This window comes from Halichoerus grypus, chromosome 5 (assembly GCF_964656455.1).
Source record: "Halichoerus grypus chromosome 5, mHalGry1.hap1.1, whole genome shotgun sequence".
Lineage (NCBI taxonomy): Eukaryota > Metazoa > Chordata > Mammalia > Carnivora > Phocidae > Halichoerus > Halichoerus grypus.
This window is the reverse complement of record NC_135716.1, coordinates 95390841-95411641: the sequence shown is the minus strand read 5'-3', so window position 1 is coordinate 95411641 and position 20801 is coordinate 95390841. Positions and strand designations below refer to the sequence as shown.

General features: G+C 44.3%; 1 protein-coding gene and 1 long non-coding RNA gene across 2 annotated transcripts; both read left to right on the top strand.

The window, feature by feature from the left end:
* Positions 1–2094: 2094 nt before the first annotated feature.
* On the top strand, positions 2095–4782 carry LOC144381885 (uncharacterized). Its single transcript, XR_013447985.1, has 3 exons — positions 2095–2724; positions 3009–4046; positions 4585–4782. It is a non-coding gene; the product is annotated as an uncharacterized LOC144381885 (long non-coding RNA).
* Positions 4783–8305: 3523 nt separating this feature from the next.
* On the top strand, positions 8306–18977 carry DDX20 (DEAD-box helicase 20). Its single transcript, XM_078072603.1, has 11 exons — positions 8306–8807; positions 9192–9286; positions 11129–11297; positions 11915–12029; positions 12150–12292; positions 12429–12567; positions 12663–12721; positions 14078–14160; positions 14495–14600; positions 14728–14829; positions 17136–18977. Exons 1-11 carry the CDS (start codon positions 8507–8509, stop codon positions 18293–18295), a joined length of 2472 nt encoding a protein of 823 aa, XP_077928729.1. The 5' UTR covers positions 8306–8506; the 3' UTR covers positions 18296–18977.
* Positions 18978–20801: the final 1824 nt, after the last annotated feature.

Here is a 20801-nt window from a genome sequence, read left to right as displayed (position 1 = left end):
CTTGCATTTCCATCTTTCTGACTTGGAATCATAGAATTTTGGAGCTGAGGAGGACCTTCTAGAGAGTCAGGGGATTGTGACCTCATGGAGAGACCAAATGTGTGGGTCTGAACCTCCGGTCTGTCACTAAAAATAGTGCTCGCTAACATTTACGGAAGGCTTTCCCCGCATCAGGCGCTCATCCATTCTTCCCAAACCCTCAGAGGCAGGGGCTCCTGTTGCCTCATTCTGCAGATGAGGAAGGAGATGAGCCAGAACTCCCCTCCGGTCACACAAAGGCTCTGGTTCTCGCTCCAGAACCCACACCCATTTGGTCACCCCACTGCCTCGCCACGGGGCCTCAGACAAGTAATTCAACCTCTCTGTGTCTCACTTTTCGCCTCTGTGATCTTTAAAGTTTTAAAACTCTAACCAAAGTCTGTGTTTCCTGCCCAAGCGTATGACTTACAGGTCGGGAAAGTGCAGCCCAGAAATGCTAAGTGATTTGCCTTAGATCCCCCAGGTCGCGAATGGCAGAACCAACACAAGAGCCCGGACCCGGCGGTCTTTCCTCCCCGCCTCCCAGGCAAGATGACATTCCCCTCCACTCACTTGGGCAGGTGTTTCTAGAGGAATCCAACTCGGTGCCTAAGAGGAGTTCAGATGGATTGGAGATGTTGGGTTTGGGTGTGGCCAGTGACAACCCCAGAGATGAGTTTAGGAGGCTGGTGGTATTTGTCTAAGTGCCTTCGACCTACCAGTCCGTCTGCCCTTTCCTATCTTTCTCGGGTCAAGAGTGGCGATCCAAATCATGGGGTAACCACAGAGAAAGATCATGGTGATCCATCATCTGGTGTGGCACATATGCACCCTCCCATGGTGGGTGATGTTCACAGTGAAACCAAACGTCCTCATCAAGCAAATGCTACCACCTTGTGCCCACTCTCATCCAGCGTCCTTCATGGTGGTTGAAAGTCTGCTCCTCTCTCCCCCTTCCTCCTGTCCCTGTTCCCCCATTGCAGGATTTGATCATGAACTGGTTGGTGTGTGATGAGTGTGCCCCTGGAGGAGGCAGGTCTGACCGTGCACTCTGGCAATCGGTGTGCACCGCCTTTGGAGTATCCTCATCCCGATGTCTTCCCTACGGAAACAGAGATGGGGGGAGGGCTGGAGGTGTCCATGAACAAATCGATGGTGTGCACCCGAAGTGGGAACAAGGGCATCGTGGGTGAGGCAGCGCTCTGTTCACAATGACAGTGTGTATCCGTGTGTTTGTGTGTGTGTGTGTGTGTGTGTGTGTGTGTGTGGCTCAGACACTCTGAAATGAGCTCTCACCCACCGGTGAGTGGAAAATTAGCTTTGGCAGGTGAGGAACTGGGTGACAGGTGAGGAAGCCAGCAGGGTATCGGTGTTTGCCTCCTACGATTGCTGTTGCTGGTGGGCTGACAATCTCTCGGGCTTACCCCCTCTCCCCTGAATTGTGATTAGATGAAGTGGAAATGGCTCGGAAGAGCTTGGGAGTGTGGGAGGGTGACATGAGTATGACAGAATGGCCTCGTGACTTTCTGGAAGCTAGCTGTGTGCTTTGCAGGTGGGCTGCACCAAGCCAATTGGGAATTGGCATTTTGCTGACGGCCCACAAAGCAAACTGTGTGGCTTACATTTCTCTGGTGGGTGGGAGAAGAAATAGCAGTCCGGGGACTAAAACCGGGGAAATTCTGCCATATGGCGTAATGTTGGAGGCGATGTGGCCTGCCAGAAGCCACACAGGCAGGAGACCAGGGGTCTTGGACAGTCTCTGTTGCCCGTCTCTGCCCGACTCTGGTTGGCCCTGTAATCTCTCCGTGCCTCAGTTTCTCTAACTGTAAGGTGGGGCAGATAATCCCTCTGCTCCCTGCCTGTTGTAAAGGTTAGATGTGTAGAAGTCCTTTGAAATGTCACGAGCACAGTTCCAAACGTGAGGCCCGGCTGCCGAGGGAGGTTGCAAAGCCTACAGGGAGGCAGGCGTCTGCCTCTGCGTCAGCTTCACCAGCCTGCGCTCAGACAGGTACTTAAGCATCGCACGTCCATAAATCTCATCTCCTATCTGTAGTCAGCAAATAAACGAAAGGGCAGGCCGCTGCTTCGCTACCATCTGATCTTCTTACCAACCTGGGCCCGGGCCTCCTCCACCCCCGCCTGAGGCGATGATCCCTCTGCCCTCCCGCGTCTGCTCTCGGCCTGTCAGTTTAATTTAACAAGGTTGCGGGAGAGGTTGGATTTAATCAAACCAGTTGCTGTATCCCTTCTGCTCCGAGGTCCCTCAGTGTCACCACCGAGGCTCAGATTAGACAGTGACAATTACTTCTTCCCTGGCGCTTTCCTTCCCCTCCCTTTCTCTCCCTGAAGGGAGCAAGGAGGCAGACCAGTCTCCTGGGGCCTAAGAATAGATGCAGGAGGATCAAAGGAGGGAAGCAGCCTGACCTGAGAAAGCCCCTCTCGGGCCTTCCAGGCCTTGTTTAAGGCTGAGCGACAGCCCCAGGGATGGGGGCTAAGAGAATTCGAGCAGAGCTGCCTCGGGGAAGCCCAAGACTGCCTGAGGACAGAGCTGTGCCATCATCTGTGCTTATTGTCAGGAAACAGGGTGGAGGGTGCGCCAAGGCGGGGGAGGTAGCTGCCTGCTCTGCACAGACCACAGGCATTTACTCCCAGGGTCTCAGCCTGGATCCTGGGGGCTCCAGAGCTGGGAGACAACAACAACAAAAGGTGAGTCTCCGCCCGAGTTTCTGAGGCTCTGCTCTTGGCATGAAAGCAGCAGTGACGGGGGCGCTGCCAGCCGAACCAGGGGTTGGAGGGACGCGCGTGGAAACTGGTGTGGGGACAGCAGGGTAACTGGGGGCGTGGCAGCGCGCGTTGTGTATCTGAGGGTCAGTGGCTGGAAAGCAAGGGACAGGTCTCTGGCGCAGAAACCTCAGGGTGCAGGGAGTTTAGAGTTCCAGAACAAATCGCTCTTCTTGCCGCTTGACTCTTTCCTTTCCCCTCTTTTCCAGGAAGTGGGTGCTCAGCACCTCTTGCTCTCCTGAGCAGCTCGCAGGAGAGAGACTAAGGCCTCTGGAAGGGGAGTCCTCACTGAGGGTGATGGGAATCTTGTTTCCGTTTGCTCATTTGTGTCACATTCTTCCATCGGGCTGGGCAACTGACAGGTGCCTCCCTCCCCGGGCCCCTTTCAGAGTCCCCCTCCCTGCCATTTGTCTCTCACGCACATATCCAGCAGACACCACCATCGGCAGGAGCTGAATATGATTAGCTGAAGCCCTTCCTGACAGCTCCAAAGAGAATCCCTCAAATGCATATTCTACTGAGTGCATCTCATTGCTGCTGACAGCCGCTTTATCAATTAAATTCCACATTCCCAGTCTTTGGAGACGCCATGAACCTCCCTACCTAATAAATCACAGGCCCCCAGTTATTGTTAAATGTCCCATCAGTCTCTAATAAACTCCCTGCCAACAGGAGCAGGTTATTTATTATGCTGCCTGGACAAGAATGAATGGGGCCCCGTTCTCACAAGGAGAAGAGCAAACGTGACGCCCTCCTCCCTAAAGACTGAGGCCGTGGTAGTAAAAGGGGCAATTAATCAACGTGGGCCTTGGGCAGAGGGGAGCCGCGTCTGGAGAGAGGGAGAAAGACCTGGGGTTCTTTCCCGAAAGCCTGCCAGGGAAATGCCCAGGGTGGTAGGTGGCTACACAGGGCTCAGGGGTTGGGCTTTGGTTGCTTCCCCACCTCCTAATTCCCGTCTGAAAAGCTACTGAACATAGGGTCACCCCCTAGGCCAGGGGCACATGTAAAAATAGTTATTCTCCATGCTGGGAGGTAATCACATAGGATTGAGCAGATCACGAAACAATAAATTCCGTCCAGATGGCCAGATATTGTGACTTGATAAACTTCATATAACTGAAGTTTATTGATGGCAGTAGTTCACTGAGCAGACGAATGGAAGAACGCAGGAGGAAAGGTCCCCCTTGTCTGGGAGAGAGAGCGAGGAAACGCATGCTGAGTCAGTTTGCTGGATAAGCCGCTCGCAGGTAAGCCCTGATACTCGGAAAGCACTGTGCCAACACCTAAAACACCCAAGAGCCATCGGGTGTGAGAAACAGTGTGTGATGTGGGCCTGCAGTTACCTGCCTCCAATTAGATCCCAAATTTAGACGATGCTCCACGGTCTGCAAGTTAAAACCCAAACCCCTCAGCTTTGCCATGAATCGAGCCCCATCCACATTTCCAACTGTATTTCTCTTGTTACATAAGAGAGGCCCCCCTCCCCCGCTCCGCTGCCGCATTGGGAGAGCACAGCACACTCATTTGATCGCCCTTATGGTAGCAGACAAGGTCCTCCATAACGTGGGACCGATATATCTCTGCAGGCTCATTTCCTGGTACCTGCTGCCATACTTGCCTCCGTTCACACTAAAGCTCGTGGCTTCCCTAAACTATTATGGTTTCTCAGGCTTCCACGCCTTTGCACAAACTGTTCCCTTTGCCCAGAATATCTCTCTGACTTGTCTGCTTGGTGAGCTCTCCTTCCACCCCCACTGCCTGATGAACTCCTTATCTATCCTTCAGGATCGGCTCAGAAAATGAGCCCCCAGTGCTTCGCAGGACTTGAGCTTTGCCTCCTGGTGCTGCCGTTTTGGCAGAAGTACTAGACTCAGGGATTAGGTAAGGAATGATCCGTGCATGGAGTTTTCCCGATAGTTCGATGCACGCTTTGAGGCACTTTGATTTGGGGTGGAGATGAGGAGGGTATAGGGAAGAAAGCTATTGCTCTCTGAATACCAAAAGCCATTTTCCTTAATTTCTCAGAAGTTCTCACTCTCTCCCACATGACAGCCACACTTGAACTAAGGCCCTGGAAAAATGTCAGGATTGCATATGATTTTACACCACCTCGTGCCACTTGCATATTTCCTCCTTGATCGGGGCCACCTGTTTGCGTGTATGTTTCTCCTTGAGGGCAAGGTTCTGTTTATTTTGTCCCATTTCTGTATCTCCCTCACGGGGCTGATTCATATTAGGTGTTCAGAAGATGACTGTCAAAAGAAAGAATAAAGAAATGTTTGCAGGTTAAATGCAACTAGTATTGCCTACCCTTTGTTGCTTTGAGGGTTAAATGAGAAGAAGTTGCTGTAAAAATGGTAGTGCTTTTCTTTTCCACATTTTCCCCATGGATCCTCACACTCAGGGTGGGCCACCTTATGTCCATGTTTTTATTTCCACTGCTTTTCTCTCCTCCGGTACACAAACCTCCACTTGGAAATGATCGTATGGGACCATTAAGCCTCAGCATCCATCCTGAGTCTACGTTTTACTTGCTTTTCAGTGCATAGGAATCCTTCCCTTCTCTAGCTCCCAGGTACAGAAGGTGAGGAAAGGCTTTCCAAGGTAGACAGAACGCCATAAGAAAAGGCTGGGGTCCCAGTGTGATTTTACCCTGGGGGAGGCCGGTAGGCACACAAGAGTGTATGTTACCCTCACAACTTACCCAGTTATTAAATGGTCTCTTACCTTTGGGTTTTATCTTTATGGCACTAAAAGTTACAGCCAACAACATTATTAACATTTTTCGCTACTGAGGAAAACATTTTATTGATTTGTGTTTTTAGCTGGAGCAATACAATTTATCCCTAGTAACATTACTGCAATATTTGTGTCCGTGAGACATCATAAACAACAGACACAATCACAGAATGCCTATAAAACTGGAAATGTTCTTTTCTGGAAGAGTAGACCTTTTGTTTCTTTTGGGATGAGAGCTGGCTGCTTCATCAGTGATTGGTGTGAATTCTACAGAACTACTGCTATGTGCATGTAGACCCAGCAAAGACTTTTGAGCAAGATTCAATGTTTGTTAGGCCCACCAAGGGCCTGTGCTGGGCTGGAGAGCACAGAATGATAAAATCCCATCCTTGAGAAGCTCAGAGTGAGGGACGGACACGGAAACAAGTAAATAGAACACAGTGAGAGTGAGACTGGAGTTAATATAGGGTGAAGTGGGGGTCTGGTGTGGGAAATAAAAAAGGCTGTTAAAAGGAACAGGACCTGAAGCTGGACCCAAACAACCTAGGATACGCACTTAAGAAGGATTACTCCGGCACCTGTGGGTTGAGTGGCTGGGAGAGAGAAGAAACTCGGCAGGGGGACCATTCTGGATGTTGTTTCAACAGCTAGGATGATAAAGGGGCTTAAAATAGGATACATGCCAGGGGGACTGGATAGAGGAATGAATAAAATATGTAGAGGTCAAATTACCTGCCCTTAGGTAATTGTTAGAAAAGGAGAGGGATGGTAGATGGTGGGGTCTAGAATAATTCTCAGGTGTGGGATGTGGGGGTTGGGTGGGTGCGAGGCGGGGGTACTATGGGGAAGCCTGGAAAATTCAGTGCCCAATCCCAACAGGCCCCCCTCTTTCACATGGGCAGTTGACATTTTCTTAATGTTTTCTAAATTTCTAAGCAAAATACATCTTTGGGACCTCTTTCCAATGGGATTACCTTGCCAAAGCGCCCCCCCCCATCATTTGGAATCTGGGTACGTGCACATGTGTGAAAATAGGGGGAGAGATAATGATCAGAATGATGATATAAGGACAAAAGAAAAAGTTGGGAGTTGGACGTAGAATATCTTTAGGTTTTAAATTGTGAATAAGATTAGGTTCCAGAAATATTTAAATTTGGAATTATGACTAAGACTTGGTCATAGGAGCTTGTTTATTCAATATTAAGCACTTACTATGTTTCAGATCTGGTTTTTTCCCATTAGGAATACAGGAGAGAACTAGACAGGTCCCTGTCCTCACAGAGTGGGGGAGACAGACAATAAACACAATCTCAGATAGTGGTAAGTACCATGAAGAAAAATAAAGCAGAACAAGGGAACAGAGTGGTGGGAAAGGTGGGGGAGCTCAGGGGATGGGGGAACTAGGTTAGATGATAATAATAGGTCGGGGTGAAATAGGTGATGGGGGTTAAAGAGTAAGCTTCTCATGATGAGCACTGAGTAATGTATAGAATGGTTGAATCGCTGTATCTTACACCTGAAGCTAATATAACACAGTTAACGCTACTGGAATTAAAATACATCGACATGGTTGGAACTGGAGGGTATTATGCTGAGCGAAATAAGTCAATCAGAGAAATTATATGGTTTCACTCATGTGTGGAATATAAGAAATAGCGCTGAGGATCGTATGGGAAGGGATGGAAAACTAAATGGGAAGCAATCAGAGAGGGAGACAAACCATGAGAGATTCTTAACTATAGGAAACAAACTGAGGGTTGCTGCTGGGGCACCTGGGTGGCTCAGTCGTTAGGCGTCTGCCTTCGGCTGGGGTCGTGGTCCCAGGGTCCTGGGATCGAGCCCCACATCGGACTCCCTGCTTGGCAGGGGTCCTGCTTCTCCCTCTCCGCCTGCTTGTGTTCCCTCTCTCGCTGTGTCTCTCTCTGTCAAATAGATGAAATCTTTAAAAAACAAAACAAAACAAAACTGAGGGTTGCTGGAGGGAAGGTTGGTGGGGATTGAGGTAACTGGGTGATGGGCATTAAGGAGGGCATGACGTGATGAGCAACTGATGAATTACTTAACTCTGTATCTGAAACTAATGATGTACCATATATTGGCTAATTCAATTTAAATAAAAAAAAACTTATTAAAAAATAATAGGTCAGGAACGACCTCTTTGGAAAGGCGATATTTGAGCAGAGACCTTAAAGGAAGGGAAAGTGGCAAAGACTGTCAGCTGTCACCCGTGAGATGGTGGTGCATAGAGCCAGGGACAGGAGCAGATTTGGGATGTCTATCAGACTTCTGAGTGGCGTTGCTGAGAAGGCAGATGGATGTACAAATCTAAGTTCAGGAGGTGTGAGGACGAGCTAGGGCTTTGGGAGGTGTCAGTCGGGGCCTGGCTGCAATTCAGTGGACCGCATGGGCGCTCAGTGCGCCAGCTACAGCGCTGGGGCTGGGGACAGAGAGGAGTGAAGCGGTACCGAGACGGACACGGACCGCACTACGGGGAAGTCCTGTCCGGCCGTGCTCGGAGCTCCGCGCGGGCGGGGACAGGCCCGGCCGGAGGCGCCCGCCGCCCGCGGCCCGGAGGCGGGGAGCGTGACGCCCCGCGCGCATCACAAAGCCCGCGTTGTGAGCGTGGCGGGGCGGGGCGCGGGGCTGGCCGGACCGCCCACGGAGGCCCGGGAGGCGGGGCGGCGCCCCCACCGTGAGCGCGCGGCGCCCTCTGCAGGCTGCCCGCGACCGCATGCCGGTAGCCTCCACCTTCCTCTCCTCCCTCTTCCCGCCTTCCTCGGGCCACATTTTTTGTCGTTATCGCTGTTTCCGAGACTTCCTAAGCCTCCGACTTCCGTCCCTTCGCGCCTCTCCCAAGCCAAGCGTGTCAGTGTCTTTCCGGGAGGACTGCCAATAAAGTTGTTCCTCTTCTCGCTCCTAGGCTCCTTCCCTCGCCTCAAGTACCGCGAGATCGGGCGGCGCGGCGACGATGGCGGCGGCGTTTGAAGCCCCCGCGGCCTTAGCGACGGTGGAGGCCGCTATGCCGGCGGAGCGTGTGGCCGCACAGGTCGCGGCCTCGGAGCCAGTCCCCGGGCCGGTGCGGAGCCTGCGGACGGCTCACGACGTCAGCGGGCCGCGGACCCGCACGGGGGACGTGCTGCTGGCGGAGCCGGCCGACTTCGAGTCACTGCTGCTGTCGCGGCCCGTGCTGGAGGGGCTGCGGGCGGCCGGCTTCGAGCGGCCCTCGCCGGTGCAGCTCAAGGCCATCCCGCTGGGGCGCTGCGGGCTCGGTGAGGGCGGGGGCCGCGCTCGGGCCGGGAGGGTCCGGGAGGAGCCCCAGGGCGGCCGCCGGTGCCGGCCTCGGCCTGCGGCCGGGCGCTGTGCGCCTTCGAGCCTCAGTTTCCTTTCTTGTAAAACAGAGACGCGGTGTTCAGTTGGAAGATGGTTACGGCCCTTCGCACAGTGACAGGTGGCTCTCAATTCGAGGAGATGAAGTAGAGGTTCAGGGAAGAGGCATGTCTCCGGATGTGGCCTCATGCTTTTTTGAGTTAACTACAAACGAATGTGCCAATTCGGTGATCTCTGGAGAACCTTCCGGTTCTGTGATTTCATGTTGGTATTTAAGCTTCTTTAGTCAGTACTGGCTAGTGATGCATATATCTTTTTCTCCTCAGATTTAATTGTTCAAGCCAAATCTGGCACTGGGAAAACCTGTGTGTTCTCTACCATTGCTTTGGACTCTCTTGTTCTTGAAAACCTAAGCACCCAGGTGAGTGCAGCTCAGAGGACCCAAAGGAGGGTATGTGGATTTTATCACAGGTTGGATGCAACACCAGTAGCTTCTGAGAGACAGAAGAGATGAATTTGATGATGATTCAGTTAAGCCATATGAAAAGTATAGAAACAAAGTAGACATTAAAGCCGTTGCGTGGCTGTGGTGTGGGTGGTAACCAAGGATCCCTCATTAGTGTTAGAGGTTTGGAAATTTCTGTTACTGCATCTTAAATAGATTAAGTCTGCCATGTGTGTCAATTTTTTCATTACCTGAAAATACAGATAAGTTTTCTTTACTCTTTTACTTGCTGACCCGAATGTGGTAGGATTTAGTATTTGGCCTGATTGATGATAACGTGGTGCTCTGGCTATTGCTGGCTCTGTGAGTGTGTTCTATTGATCTCCCATCTTCTAGGTTCTCTTGGAGTAGGTCTAAAGATGGCCTTACCCAAATTAATAAGTGATTTAGGTTTGGGGATCGTTTCTTCAACAAAGTTTGGCTGAGCCCATGTTATGTATAAACAGTATGCCAGTACATCCATATTCAAAGCTTTTTGAGTCTTATAACCACCAAATTCTGGGTTATGCACATAGGAAATCCTTCTGCTTCCCAAAGACTTAAGCTAGTCTACTTGTGAATTTGAGATGTAGTCGAGATTTTGGCTTCTGACAATTTGGCAGTAGGTGAAATGCCAAAACGCTGAATAAGTTCCATAAACCAAATTTGAATTTTTAAACTTCAGATCTTTATGTTCTCAAAGTAATACATATTCATTTTTGAAAAATTGGGAAATTCAGAAAAGTAAACAAGTACCAGGAAACAGCACATAATTTTACCTACTCAGAAAGAAACTGCTGTTAACTGTTTTGGCATATTTTCCTCTAGCTTTTTTTTTTTTTTTTTTAAGGAGTTTTTTTCTTCTCATAGCTGAGAACATGTAGTTTCACCTTGTCCTCCAGTTGTTATATTGCAGAGTTCTCACCGTGAGTCTCAAGGCTCCTTTTTCATGGGCCTAGATATCTGACCCTGATTTGGTCCAGTGGGCTTCCCTGCTATTCCTCAAGCACACTAAGAACATTATTGTTGTAAGACCTCTACATTTGCTGTGTTCTCTTCTCGAAAACAGTTCCCCAGGTGTCACACAGCTAGCTCTACTCTGTGGTGTACATTTAGGTCTCTGCTCAGATGTTACGCCCTTACGCCCTACGGCCTTCCTAGATGGCGCCATTTAAAATAACTCCTTCCCTTCCTTGTCACTTCTCTCTTTTCCCTGTTTGATTTTTCTTTATAGCACTTTTCATTGTATGTCATGATTTATGTATGTTTGTTTATTGTGTATGTTCTTACACAGAATGAAAGTGCCATGAGAGCAAGGACTGTGTATTGTTTTTTTTTTTTTTAAGATTTTATTTATTTATTTGAGAGAGAGACAGAGACAGGGCATGAGCCGTGGGGGGGAGGCAGAGGGAGAGGGAGAAGCAGATTCCCCGCTGAGCTGGGAGCCCGATGTGGGACTCGATCCCAGGATCCTGAGATCATGACCTGAGCCCATGGCAGACACTTAACCAATTGAGCCACCAAGGCGCCCCTGGACTGTGTATTGTTGACTCTACAGCAACTTACATGTTGCCTAGTACATATAGTAGGTTCTTGTTTAATAACATTTGTTGAATGAATACATAAGTGAATGAATGGAGTAGCTTCCCTTGTCTATAAAAACTCATCATTTAAAATGGTTGTTTAAATGAAAAATAGCTCACTGTAGTATGAGCGTGCCAATCACATGTATCATTTCCACTGACTTGTTAAAGGTATATATATTTTATGCTTTTTTAGATTTTGATCTTGGCTCCTACAAGAGAAATTGCTGTACAGATACATTCTGTTATTACAGCTATTGGAATAAAAATGGAAGGCTTAGAGTGTCATGTCTTTATTGGAGGGACTCCATTATCACAAGACAAAACCAGACTTAAAAAGTGTCATATTGCTGTTGGCTCTCCTGGTAAGATATCACCCTGTTTATAACTGGGGCTTTTAAGGAACTGAACGCTTTTCATATAAGTAATATAATTAAGGTAAGAATATGGGAATCTTTAATAACTATGATAATTATTTTGAGGATTATAAATGAAGAGACTTAGACTAGTGAGGTATAGACACGTGACTGGATTACCAAGAGGACTTATGAAATCTCCATAAGGATGTTTAAGCACATGTATGGAATTGGCTTCTGAGAAGAGGAGGAATGAGATGATTTTCAGGAAGCCTTTCTAAGCCATGGATTGGGATTATTCTTTGCTTCTCTATTAATCATTCAGTCGTGAATCACTCAAATCAGAATTTAGTATTCAGGGCCTTAGCATTAAGTTTTTTTTGATGAGAACAGTGTTATGATCCATACTTATTGGTGGTGAAATGTGAGGGAAAAATAATGGATTTAGGCAAGATCAGAACTCAATTTCTGATTTGTGGTTCAGTGTATAAATGCATAATAACGAGGGTCGGGTCAAGAAGGTCAGCAGTATGAACGGTGAGTAAGTAGGCTAACAACATTGACTACGATCTGCACACATTCAGTGCATCTTAAATATTTTCAATATGCTTTTTTCTGGAATTTAGGCAGAATTAAACAACTGATAGAACTTGACTACTTGAACCCAGGCAGTATACGTCTCTTTATTCTTGATGAAGCAGATAAGCTTTTAGAAGAAGGCAGCTTCCAGGAGCAAATAAAGTAAGAGAAATAACGTGCTTGACTATTAAAATGGTGTCCTAAAGTGTCTATTTTTAGCCTTTCCAGGTGCTAATTACTGGGATTGGTTTCCATGGTATGTATTTCTCTCCTGTTTTGCAGCTGGATTTATTCTTCCTTGCCTGCCAGTAAACAGATGTTGGCAGTGTCAGCTACCTACCCTGAATTTTTGGCTAATGCTTTGGCAAAGTACATGAGAGATCCCACTTTTGTAAGACTAAATTCCAGTGATCCGAGTCTCATAGGTGAGTATAGGTATTGGATACTTACATTCCTGGTTTGTGACATTCTGGAGCTTTCCCTTGCCTAGTTGGCTGTTGTTTTCGTATTTGCTATAGCAAATATGTTTGTTTTAACAGAAGACTTTTGACTTCTTTCTAGGTTTGAAGCAATATTACAAAATTGTCAGTTCATACCCTTTGGCCCATAAGATTTTTGAGGAAAAGGCTCAGCATTTACAGGAACTATTCAGCAGAATCCCGTTTAATCAAGCCTTAGTCTTTTCTAATTTGCACAGCAGGTAATGTACCTTAAGAGGTCACCTGGAGACCTTGTGAAATAAAAGGTGTAGGGCCATATTTATAAAATTATAACCCTCTGTGTTATTTTTCATAGAGCACAACATTTGGCAGATATCCTTTCTTCTAAAGGCTTTCCTGCTGAGTGCATTTCAGGTAAGTTCATCTCTTACTTTAATCTTTGTTTAGTGTTCTTACTTGAAGCCTGTCCAAAGTCAGGAGGAAGAAATACTACTTCGTGAGTTGTCTTGAGTGTGAGGTTACACTGAGTCTCCAGAGTAAAGGAGATTTCAGGTGAATATTTCATTGGGATTTGATATATCGATATCCTTGTTGTTTAAGAAGTAACTTGGTATATAATATGAAATTAGGAAATTGGAATGGATTGTCCATAAAGAACTTAATAATTTTATAAAGTTTGTCTTTGTCATCTTCAGAGAAAAATATTTTGCTTCTTTCCATAATCATTGTAAAAATGCTAAGAATTGCTACTGAATTAACTGCTTTAAGGTCTTGTGGAAGGCAAAGATGATTCTTCTTTTTAAGGTTTTATTTTTAAGTAATCTCTATATCCAATATAGGGCTCGAACTCACAACCCTGAGATCAAGAGTTGCATGCTGTACCCACAGAGCCAGCCGGGTGCCCCAAGATGATTCATTTTTGACACATAGCTAAATTATTGCTGCTGACCTAATAGGAATGAAAGATTTAAAGGAATTTTTGATCAGTGAGCTCCTTTTTAGAATTTTCATTGATAGCTTAGTTTTTAACCTGTTAGCCTAAGCTTGTCTAGTCTTTATATATTTATATATATATAAATATTATATATATATAATATATATATAATATTTATATATCATGAGATATTGGGGAGAGTTTATTAATATTTTGACCATAGATCACACTTCAAAACAAAATTTATAAACAGCTAATTATAGCAATTTTATTTTCCTAAGAATTACTCTACTTCATATGTAACTTTGCAGATACAATGTTATATCTGCAGGCATAACCTAGTCACCGTTTAGAATTAATTTTTGAATTTCAAGTTGACTGCCTAACCAGATGTTTTTTTTTTTTAAAGATTTTTTAAATTTATTTTTTGACAGCGAGAGAGGGAACACAAGCAGGGGGAGGGGGGGAGGGAGAAGCAGTCCTCCCGCGGAGCACGGAGCCTGATGCGCGGCTCGATCCCAGGACCCTGGAATCATGACCTGAGCTGAAGGCAGATGCTTAAGGACTGAGCCACCCAGGACGATCCCAGGACCCTGGGATCATGACCTGAGCCGAAGGCAGACACTTAAGGACTGAGCCACCCAGGCGCCCCCTAACCAGATTTTAAAAGATTCTGACTTTAGGTCTTAACCTAGATTTGCATGTAAGGAGAGAATTAACTTTGTTTGGTGTATTTTTAAAGTGTTAAGACTGGTAGTTATGATTTCTGCTTTTTGTGGACTTGATAAATATGTATTAGCTTGTTTTTATATGACTTTCTTTTTGGGTGTTTTTAGGCAACATGAATCAGAATCAGCGTCTTGATGCTATGGCCAAACTGAAGCAGTTTCATTGCAGAGTCCTCATTTCCACAGATTTGGTAAATTGCCTGTTCAGTTTGGGTGACTAATCCATCCTGACTTGGGCTCTATTATCAGATGCACAGGTTTCATTTATTATTTTATATGGGTGTATCTGATAAGAATACCAGAAGGGAATTGTCTTTCCAGTGCTGGGGAATTTGCTTTCTTCAAAGTCTTTTATATTTTCGTGTTTATTCTTGAAACTAGTCATTAGAAATGAATTTCCTTTTCCTTTGCTCCTAAATATCCTCCTGGTCTTAACTTGGCTCTTGGTTATATTAGAGTAAGCGGGTGTGCGTTGGTGCCCATGTAGCCGTTAACGCAAACACTTGTTCTCTTCTTTAATTTAAGACTTCCCGTGGGATTGATGCTGAGAAGGTGAACCTGGTTGTAAATTTGGATGTACCATTGGATTGGGAGACATATATGCATCGGATTGGCAGAGCTGGCCGTTTTGGTAAAAAAAAAAAAAAAAAAAAAGAAAAAAGTTTGGCTGCTTTCTTTAGGAGGAAGAATTACAAATATGACAGGTGGAGTGACACGTATGTGAAATTGATCTACATAACATTCCCTCTGTGCTTTAGGTACTTTGGGGTTGACAGTGACCTACTGTTGTCGGGGAGAAGAAGAAAACGTGATGATGAAAATTGCCCAGAAATGTAACATCAACCTTTTGCCTTTACCAGGTACATTTTGTCTATCTCATTTTGCCATCAGAAGAATAATCGTATTGGTGATAGGCCTCATAAAAATAATAGTTGACACGGAGTACTTAGGATGTGTTGGGTCCCGTTCAGTATGTTAACTCCTTTAATTCTTGCCACAATCCTGTGAAGTGCGTGCTATTATTATCGACTTTTTGTGAATGAGGATATTGAGGCATTGAGAAGTTAAGTAATTTGCCTAAGTTCTTATAGCTCATAAGCAGCAGGGAGAAGATTGTAAGGTAATTCCTGGCACATGAAAAATGTTTTACTACTGTATTAGCTCTATATTTTAGTTTGTAGCCTTGCAATTTCATTTTATTCTTTTATATAACGGGGCATATATTTTATTACTTTTGTCGCTTTAAAGGTAATTCTTGCCATATTCGCCTTCGTCACCATGAGGAAGGAGTAGTATCTTTAATTTGAATGCTATTTTGAAAATTTTGAAGTGTTTTCTTTCTTTTCTTTTTTTTTTTTTTTTGAGTTTATTTATCTACTTACTAAGTAATCTCCACACCAACATAGGGCTCAAACTCATGACCCCAAGATCGAGTTGAATGCTCTTCCAACTGAGTCATCCAGGAACCCCTGCTACAATGTTCTCTTTTGATTTTAGTGACTCATTTGTCAGGCTGATTTTTTTAAGTGCCACCTGGGAAATTGCATGTCCAAGACTATTGATGATCTCTTGAAAATTTTAAAAAAACTGTCATGTAGAAATGTGGTTTATTTGCTACATTTGTTAATGTATGCAGTGTTTGTGTGTGTATGTATACACGTGTATATGTAGATACATGTGTGTATATATATATACACAGATATATACTTATATAACATATACGTGATCTTCTAGAATATGGGATATGTAGTTATTGAATAAATACAGCATGGAATATTTTATTTATTTATATATAACTCCTTTAGTGATTTTTATAAAGCTAGACTAAGCACATGTCTGGGAGTTAGTTCTGGCTTTATAATAACTCATTTTTTAATCTTTTCACAAATTTCTTTAATTGCTCTAAGCTTATGTTCTGATTTAGAAAATATTTGTTTTTAGAAACGGTTTGTAGGTTCTTTGTCTGTTTTAAGACACTACAGTATGTTAATTCTATGTGTAAGTCTATTGGTAACCTGTCAAATGATTATAATGTGGAAAAAATAAATTGAAAATTGGTATAAGAGGGTTAAGACTTTGCGTAGGATTCAGTATCATAGCATTTAGTGATAAAAAGAAAATTTGCCTTTGGATATTGGAAAATGACGTATTTGGATCTTTATGTAATGTTAACAGAGCCCTGAAATCATGAGAAAGTGTATTTGTGGTGTTAGACTTATATCGGACTAGGAACTTATAGGCTGCTCAGATTAAGTACCTGGGGCAGGAGTGGGAGAGAAATTGGCCTGTTTTATAGGTGTTGGGAAGCAAAGGAATCAAAGTTCTAGTCAGAGGGTCTGTTCAGCCAGAGATCAAGAGCCCCAGCTGAAGAGTCCTGATCCGAGGGATTAGGTAGTGGGTACATATACATGAGCACCAATAGCAACAATAAACAGGCAAGACCTGTGTAAATCATGGGCTCTGTATGTTTTGTCTGCCTAAGATGAAAATTGATCACACTTTGGGAAGGTCAGAGTGTACAGGTGGGAGCGAATTGTTCCACCTGGATGGAATAGGAAATTTAGAGAGCTGGAGCCAGCAAATTTTTTAAAACTCACAAGTGCTATTGAGACCATAGATCTTTTTTATAGTCATCTGACTTTTTCCCCTGTAGAGGTTTTTCTCCACTGTTGGAGGCAGTGATTTCTCCCTTTTGGGAGTATAGAGGGACAGATTTACTTGGGTGCAGAGTTGCAATTGTAATATTTCCCAGCTGATAAGCTTTGGGGGGAGCACAATCCGTTTTCTAATATCTTGTTTTGCTGTTGGCATTAGTGAGATCAAGGGGAGGAGTTGGGGAGAGTGAGGAGGGAAGAGATGGGAGAATTGCTACAGCCTTGGACCTTACTCCTAGTGTAAGCTCTTTTTGAGTGGGAGGTATGGGGGGGAGATATTGCTTGTGGGTATGGGATGGGTCTTGCATATTTGGGGGCATATTTCTTTACTGCAAGGATTGTTTAGATCTTTTAAAATACTAATATAATGTAATCCTTAAGCTTCTTAGTATATTATTAGTATATTTTATTTCTTAACCTTATTTGACTGTGGAAAGCTTTATGAAGTCATTCAAAAATTGCTGATCTAGAGCAGCTCACACTTTTAATATTCTTCTATTCCTTTTATGTAGATCCCATTCCTCCTGGTCTAATGGAAGAATGTTTGGATTGGGACGTGGAGGTTAAAGCTGCTATGCATACGTATGGCTTAGCAAGTGTACCTACCCAGCCCTTAAAAAAGCAGATCCAAAAAATGGAGAGAACCTTTCAAACTCAGAAAGGTCATGGTAACCACGTGGCTTCATCTAAAAATACTTCTGTATCTTCACTATTAGTCAAATCAAAAAATAATCCTAAACAGAAGCTTCCTGTGAAAAGCCACTCAGAGTGTGGAGTCATAGAAAAAGCAATGTCACCAAAAGAAGTGGGCTGTGGCATACAATTGGAAGAGCAAATGAAGAATCCTGTTGAGATCTCTGTTGAAAACTCTACCAGTCAGCACCAGGTCAAAGAAGCTTTACCTGTGTCACTGCCCAAAATTCCTTGTCTGTCTTCCTTTAAAATCCACCTGCCGTACTCTTTGACTTTTACAGAATTGGTGGAGGATTATGAACACTATATTAAAGAGGGGTTAGAGAAGCCTGTGGAAATCATCAGGCATTACACAGGTCCTGGGGATCAGACTGTGAATCCTCAAAATGGTTTTGTAAGAAACAGAATTCCCGAGGAGAGAGTGCCGATATTGGCAAGTAGTAGTCAGTCTGGAGACTCAGAGAGTGACAGTGATTCTTACAGCTCGAGGACTTCTTCCCAGAGCAAAGGAAATAAGTCCTACTTGGAAGGCTCTTCAGATACTCAGCTGAAAGACTTGGAATCCACTCCTGTGGATGGCCATATCTCTTTGGAACAACCTCTGAATGGAAACGACACCCCTCATCCAGCAGGGTATCAAGAATCACCTGGAATCCAGACAAAGGCCAGGCATAAAGAGGGGGCTAACCAGAGAGCTAAGCAGAGCCGGAGAAACCCTCCCAGGCGGTCTTCCTATCGAGCACAGGCAGAACCTCAGGAAGATGGTTGGTATGACTGCCACAGGGAAACACATCCAGGTTTTTCTGATGCCTATCAGGATTATGAGGAGTACTGGAGGGCTTACTACAGGGCATGGCAGGAGTACTACGCTGTTGCCTCTCAGTCGTATTATTGGAATGCTCAGAGGCATCCAAGCTGGATGGCGGCTTATCACATGAATACCATTTATCTCCAAGAAATGATGCGAGGCAACCAGTGATTGTAGGCGGTACCTCACCCCATCCAGAAACACCAACGAGCGAAACCTTTGGATAGCCAACCTCCTTGGCCTATATAGTAGAGTGGCATTTTTGAGGAATTTGAAAAGTCTTGAGGCTTCCCGCTGGGACACATCTATTTTTCAGATTGTTTTGACGTACCTGATCAGGTACATTATCTTTTTTTTTTTTTTTAAGAAACTTCACGGATCAGATTCTTGAAGCAAAATTTTGGGGACACAGACCTAAAAGTCCTAGGATGCCATTTTCTGTAAGCCATTTGGAAAAGAAACATTTAAAAAGACTTATACCACTGCTTACTTTAAAAAAATAAAAACAGTTGAGATTTAAAAAATAATGTTAGTTCATGCTGTGGAGTTCTTGACAAAAGGCTTGGACTGTATTTCCATAGAGGTGTGTTCTTGTAGAAATCTGTAGCCTGGTAGATCAGAAAATCCCCTCGCCTTTTATATTTAGGCAGGAAGGAATAAATATTGCTTCAGACTTTTCCAAAGGTACTTGCTTTCATGCTCTTTGCTTCCCGTAAAAATATTTGTTACCAGTAAAAATGCAAACTTAGTCAAATGTTTATTGACATGTTTATTGTTCATCTTTTGAATGTCTTGTTTTTAAGATTGAAAAGCTGTCTGTTTTTACTGTGCATTAAATAGCTGAGGATCATCAGTGGCTGTCTTATTTTTGTTTCTCAAGAAAAGGAGTAACTCTTACTCTTTGTTGGTTCTTGGATCCTTTTAGGGGCCTGATGAAAGCTATAGATTTGTAGAGTTTCCATTCTGTAAACAGGAACTGTGTATGTAATTCCAAGAGGTTCATAGACCTTCTGAAGCCCATGTATGAAACCCAGATTAAGAACTGCACTACTCTGCTGGGAGGCTAAGGGAAAGTTCTAGGTCTTTAAGTATTTTTTGGAAGCTGGAACTCAGTTCTGTTCAGACTCTTCCCACAGTGTGTCCTGATCTTACGTCTTCTAGAAATTTCCCCCCAGTTTTTACTTTTAATGTTTTTAATTTAAATTTTCTCCCAGTTTCTGCTTTTAATGACACCTAGTAGGGAGCATCTCATTTTTCTGAGATGGTGCATCTATAAATTACAATTTAGAAAAAATGTAATTGGAAGTTACAGCAATGCCCCCTTATCCGAGATTTTGCTTTCTGCGGTTTCAATTACCTCCAGTCAACTGTGGTCCAGAAGCAGACGATCCTTCTGACATATTGTCAGGCTGGTAGTAGCCTAATGCTATGTCACAGTGCCTACATCATTCACCATCACGTGGGCATTCTATCAGCTCACATCATCACAAGAAGAAAGGTGAGTACGGTACAATAAGATTTTCAGAGACCATATTCACATAACCTATAGTTTGTTGTGATTGTTCTATTGTTAATCTCTTACTGTGCCTCGTTTATCAACTAAACTTAATTATAGGTATGCATGTATAGGAAAGAACAGGTATATATAGGATTCGGTACTGTCTAGTTTCAGGCATCCACTGGGGACCTGGAACATATTCTTTGTGGATAAGGGGGGGACAACTGTACACATTCTTTTCTGTGGCAATCCTTTTATGATTATGCATTTGGGTCCCAAACCTTTTTGTGAACTGGATTTGTGGTGAGGGAACCTGTTACAAATAGAAATGTATTTACTTTTTAAAGGAAAGCTCTTCTTTCCTGTGTACATACTTATCTAGGCAGTACAAACATTTACCCCCAGGGCTGTCCGCAAACATCCACAGCCATTGTCATTTACTGTCCAACACTCACATACCACCACCCTAAACTCCTGTTTAACTTGGATTCCTGTCATCTGGTTTGGGCAATGGTACACTTTACTTACACGTATCTGTACTGTATATGTATTGCCAAAGTCGAATGAATTAAATTAACACTGTAAATAGCAAATCCATAATTAGGTCCACCATGTCATTAAGAGGTAGAGACTTTAATTACACACATTTCAATAAGATCCTGTCATTGCTATATAATTGAACTTACTTCTTTTCTTCTACCCTCTCCCCCATAATACAGCCAAGTTCACAGTCTATCATTGCTAGGGGATTTTAATTAGGATACTGCTGCATCTTAATTAGAGATGAGGTTACCTATTAGTCTTGAAATTAATTGGATTCTTTCTTTAGGTTTGTTGTATTTTGTGTGTGTTTTTTGATACAAAAATAAGCTGGAGGTGAGAATACATATAACATAGGAAAATAATGATTGTTTCATTTTCCATAAGCATTTGCTTGGAAAATTTCAGCCGTTACCGTCCCAAAGAAGGGATGCAGTAGTAATGGCGGCTGTGGAAGGAACTGCTGCTATTTGTCCATGATTATATGGAAGACTTTTTTGTGTAGAATTGGCAGTCAAGGTGCATGTCTCCGTCATCTGTTAGGAACCACAGATAGGTTTTAGGTAAATTTGCTTGTGAATGCTTTGTGGTTTAGTCGAAAGAGCATTCGTCCTGGTGGAGACTCTGCTGCTGCCTCCT